Here is a 5,063-nt window from a genome sequence, read left to right on the forward strand (position 1 = left end):
ACCCTAACCCTAAAAAGAGGTTTACGAAATGCCTTCAAGAAATGTGAATAAGATTGAGGAACTCAAACAAGAGTCCTTTGATAGGATCATAACCCTTAACCAGCAAACAAGCAAGAACCCTAGCTTTGGAGACTTGAGAATTTTGACCACCAAGAAACATGTGTTTTCTTTTCTTCCGGTTGTTGTTGCCCAAAGATGAGGAGAGGAAAAGGGGTGGATGACTTTATGGTTTTGAATAGACCCTTGAAACCCTTATGCTTGCTCCTTTTATATAGTTGGTGGGAATATTATCATTTCTAAATTTGAATCAAGGATAAATTATCTTATTCATTAGTAATTATCCTTTAGAATTAACTATTATGTATTCAACTAATTTATATAAATCTTCTAAGCATAATTATTTAGTTTCCACCAATTAATTTCTAAATATTAATTAACAATTTAAAAAATAGTAATTAATTAAAATAACTTCCAATTATTTATAGACACTCATTAAATAATAAATTAATTCCCTCTTAATTTATTTGTCAATGTTTTTATCTTGGGTCAAGTGGGTAACCCATATAGGCTCATCTAATTAATTTGGATACCAATATGTTGTGTAATGGCCATATCTCCAAGAATATAAGAGTCCAAAAAATAAAATGAGAAGATTACCCCAATAATATATAAAAATAAAAAGAACCATCAGTTATCCTTTATACAATAGAAATAAGAAACATGAAAAGAAAAATATTAAAGCCACAACGCTCTTATCACCCTCTTCGGGCGACAAAAAATTGTACTTTTTTTACGTTTCCAGTATATAACCCTTCGAGCTCTTTTTTCAAGGATAGGATGACCCACAAGGATGATGTGGAAAAGAAATATTTGTAACAAAAAGATTGATGAAGTGAAGTGCATCATTTAGGAACTTATTGAAATGGAATGGTTGTGGATGAACAACTTTTCAAACATCCCCTAGAGGAACCTTCTTAATTAAACTCGTACTCAAAAAACCTACATAATAAATATGATGTTGTTATGGATGTGTCATGTATTTCAAGATTTGTAATAATGTTGGGAATGTTTCATGATATCGAAAAAGAAATAAAAATATACTTACATGATTGTATCTTGCAAACAACAAAGTTATGGGCGTCTAATAATTAGTTGGGGGTGGAGGAGAACCATAGATGTATACGGGCGGAAGAGGTGATTTTACTGGTGGAGGGGGAGATATGTAGTGGTAAGGAGGTGGTGGCGACTTAACCGGTGGTGGGGGTGATGTGTAATGGTATGGAGGTGGTGGAGATTTCACAGGTGGTGGAGGTGATGTGTAGTGGTAGGGTGGCGGTGAGGACTTAGCTGGTGGTGGGGGAGAGGTATAGTGGTAAGGTGGAGGTGGCGATTTAACTGGTGGTGGAGGTGATGTATAGTGGTATGGTGGTGGTGGGGACTTCACTGGTGGTGGTGGAGAGGTGTAGTGGTATGGAGGTGGTGGAGATTTCACAGGTGGTAGAGGTGATGTGTAGTGATATGGTGGTGGTGGGGACTTAACTGGTGGTGGAGGTGAAGAATAATGGTACGGTGGTGGTGGAGATTTAACTGGTGGAGGAGGCGATGTGTAGTGGTATGGTGGTGGTGGGGACTTAGTTGGTGGAGGAGGTGAGGTGTAATGGTATGGTGGTGGTGGGGTCTTAACTGGTGGTGGTGGTGAGGTGTAATGGTATGGAGGAGGTGGAGATTTCATGGGTGGTGGAGGTGATGTATAATGGTAAGGTGGTGGTGGGGATTTAACCGGTGGTGGTGGTGATGTATAGTGGTATGGTGGTGGTGGTGACTTAATTGGTGGTGGAGGTGAGGTGTAGTGGTATGGGGGTGGTGGAGACTTCACGGGGGGTGGGGGTGATGTGTAGTGGTATGGTGGTGGAGGGGATTTTACCGATGGAGGAGGTGAACTGTAGTGGTACGGTGGGGGTGGAGATTTCATTGGTGGTGGTGGTGATGTGTAATGGTAAGGCGGTGGAGGGGATTTTACAGGTGGGGGAGGTGAAGTGTAATGGTATGGTGGCGATGGATATTTCACGGGTGGAGGTGGTGAAGTGTAGTGATATGGTGGGGGAGGCGATTTCACTGGTGGTGGAGGTGATGTATAGTGGTATGGAGGAGGTGGTGACTTAACAGGAGGTGGAGGCGATGTGTAATGGTATGGCGGTGGCGGAGATTTCACTGGTGGTGGAGGTGATGTGTAGTGATAAGGTGGGGGTGGTGACTTCACCGGTGGTGGAGGTGATGTGTAGTGATAAGGTGGGGGTGGTGACTTCACCGGTGGTGGTGGTGAAGTGTAATGGTATGGTGGTGGTGGAGATTTCACTGGTGGTGGTGGTGAAGTGTAATGGTAAGGTGGGGGTGGAGATTTAACTGGTGGTGGAGGTGATTTGTAGTAGTATGGGGAAGGTGGTGATTTCTTAGGTGGTGGGGGTGATGTGTAGTGGTACTTGGGAGGAGTCTTCACTGGTGGTGGAGGGGAAGTGTAGTGGTATGGTGGTTGTGGAGATTTAACCGGTGGGGGAGGAGATGTGTAATGGTATGGGGGAGGTGGTGATTTCTTGGGTGGTGGGGGTGATGTGTAGTGGTATGGAGGAGGTGGTGATTTCTTAGGGGGTGGGGGTGAAGTGTAGTGATATATCGGAGGAGACTTAACGGGTGGAGGGGGAGACTTGTACAAGTAAGTGGGTGGCGGTGGTGGTGGAGATTTGTAATAATATGGAGAAGGAGTGGGCTCTGGTTTTGGCTTTGGCTTCTCACAAAGCGTAGAAGGAGTCTTAGGAGCATATGCAAATGGTTCGGCCTCAAGGACAACCTCATAAGCATTTTTGGATTTGACCTTTAGCACGGCACCCTTCAAACCACCATGAAGATTTGTTGGAATATTACATTTGGTTCCTATTGGTGCCATATGAAGCTTAGCGGTACAAGCTTTTGCTCCTCCATACTTGGAATAGTCTAAACCGTCAACCGTAATTGCATATTTGCCATTGATCTTAGTCTTTCCATATGCAAAAATTGCTTTCTGGCCAATAGCCTTGCAAGTAATTTCGACAACAACACCTTTTTCAACACAAATAAAAAAAAGTCAACTTCATGTATATTTTTTGGTCCACCTTTTGTAATATACCGGTTACTACAAAATTAAAACATGTTATGCTATGCATGATATGATTTCGGGTATAATTACTTAAATTAAATAAATATTATTAACTCTTATACAAAATAATCATAAATATATAACTTATAATGTAGCCTTTCATACAATGAATATGTTGAAACCTTAGCATGGTATCTTTATTTATTTTTATTTTTTTTGAAGTATTATAATTTATATGGTAATGGGATAATAAGTAATCAATATATGATTATATGTCTTAACAAGTTAACTCAAAATTGAAATTTTAGAAAATTAAAGTTTCATTTTCTCGGAAATATACATATCTTTCATTTTGATGTTTTTTTTTTATTTATTTTAAAATGCAAGATAGTAAACGAATAAAACCAAAAGATAAGATACATATTTTCTGAACATTAATTGTCTATATGTCTAAGTGTATCGTTAGGTAAAAGAGATGTGGAAAACCAGAAACATAGAACATGGGTCAACCATCAAAGAACATGCATACACATCAAGTCATATATATAAAACAGTTAAGGTAGTGCGAGAAACTAAAGTTTATACCTTTGAGGTGATGCTTGGCGTGTGATTGGATTGGGTATTTCCAGTCATAGCAGCTGTAGCAGTAAACTTTGCCCACTACCTTTACGATGAGTTTCTTGTGGTGAGGGTAAGGTACGGGGTAGTAGGATTTTGGTGGTGGTGGAGAACTATAGTAATAGTGTGGGGGAGACTTTGTTGGTGGCGGTGGGGATTTGTAGTAGTAAGGTGGTTGTGGAGAATGCACCGGTGGAGGTGGAGACTTGTAGTAGTATGGTGGTGGTGGAGATTTAACTGGCGGTGGTGGAGACTTGTACAAATATGGTGGTGGTGGGGAATGCACCGGTGGTGGTGGAGATTTGTACAAATATGGCGGTGGTGGTGAATGCACCGGTGGTGGTGGAGACTTGTACAAATATGCTGGTGGTGGTGATTTAACTGGAGGTGGTGGAGACTTGTACAAATATGGCGGTGGTGGTGAATGCACGGGTGGTGGTGGAGACTTGTACAAATATGGCGGTGGTGGTGAATGTACCGGTGGAGGTGGAGACTTGTACAAATATGGTGGTGGTGGAGAATGCCCTGGTGGTGGTGGAGACTTGTACAAATATGGCGGTGGTGGTGACTGCACCGGTGGTGGTGGGGACTTGTAAAGATATGGCGGTGGTGGTGAAGAATAGATATAAGGATCAGCCGAGACAGCTATAAGGTTAGCAACACCAAAGACAGTTAATACGATGACTAGAGGCCATAAAGGGGCCCTGAACGGGACACCGGTGGTAACTCTCATGGTTCACCGGTAGTTAGAGAGGATGGGGTTGAGGGAGAGAGGTTATGCTTTTGGATGTAAAGCTGAGAGGTATAAATAGCAACTAACACCAAAAGAATATGTCAGTAATTTGTATATTAAAACACTTGTCAACGCTTCCAAGGCAACTAGGCCACATTCTTCTTTTTTTAAGCGCTCGTTTTCAAGTGTTACTCGGACAATTATTTGGGTTGACATTAAATATATTTTATCCCAAGCTTAGCTTTGAACTATTCAATAAACGAGCTTTATATATTTGACTTGTTTTCATTTCAATATGGAGTCACTGCGAATCAGAATACACACACCTTAATGTAGCTCTGTTGACTTACCTCTAGGTTAGTGGAGTCAAAAGATAGACCATGATTTGATTTTACATTGTTTTAAAAATAATATTTAAGGCATTTAAGGATTGAGACTACTGTGAAGGTTTGATCTTCATAAAGATACAAATACCAGAAAATTTCGAAGGATATTGTTTCTGTGTCTATATTAAGTAATTATCATAATTCTTTTGTCTGTTTGCGTTTGTACTGGTGCGTTTATTTATAAATTGAACTTTAT

General features: G+C 40.7%; 1 protein-coding gene across 1 annotated transcript; it reads right to left on the reverse strand.

The window, feature by feature from the left end:
- Positions 1–640: 640 nt before the first annotated feature.
- On the reverse strand, positions 641–4,514 carry LOC145086744 (uncharacterized). The gene is made up of 3 exons (XM_079024585.1): positions 3,716–4,514; positions 1,106–3,093; positions 641–999 (listed from the first exon to the last, which is right to left on the reverse strand). Exons 1-2 carry the CDS (start codon positions 4,479–4,481, stop codon positions 1,142–1,144), a joined length of 2,718 nt encoding a protein of 905 aa, XP_078880711.1. The 5' UTR covers positions 4,482–4,514; the 3' UTR covers positions 641–999; positions 1,106–1,141.
- Between the last annotated feature and the right edge of the window lie 549 nt (positions 4,515–5,063).

The sequence above is a fragment of the Lactuca serriola genome, chromosome 2 (genome assembly GCF_051521515.1).
Source record: "Lactuca serriola cultivar US96UC23 chromosome 2, Lser_US96UC23_V15, whole genome shotgun sequence".
NCBI lineage: Eukaryota > Viridiplantae > Streptophyta > Magnoliopsida > Asterales > Asteraceae > Lactuca > Lactuca serriola.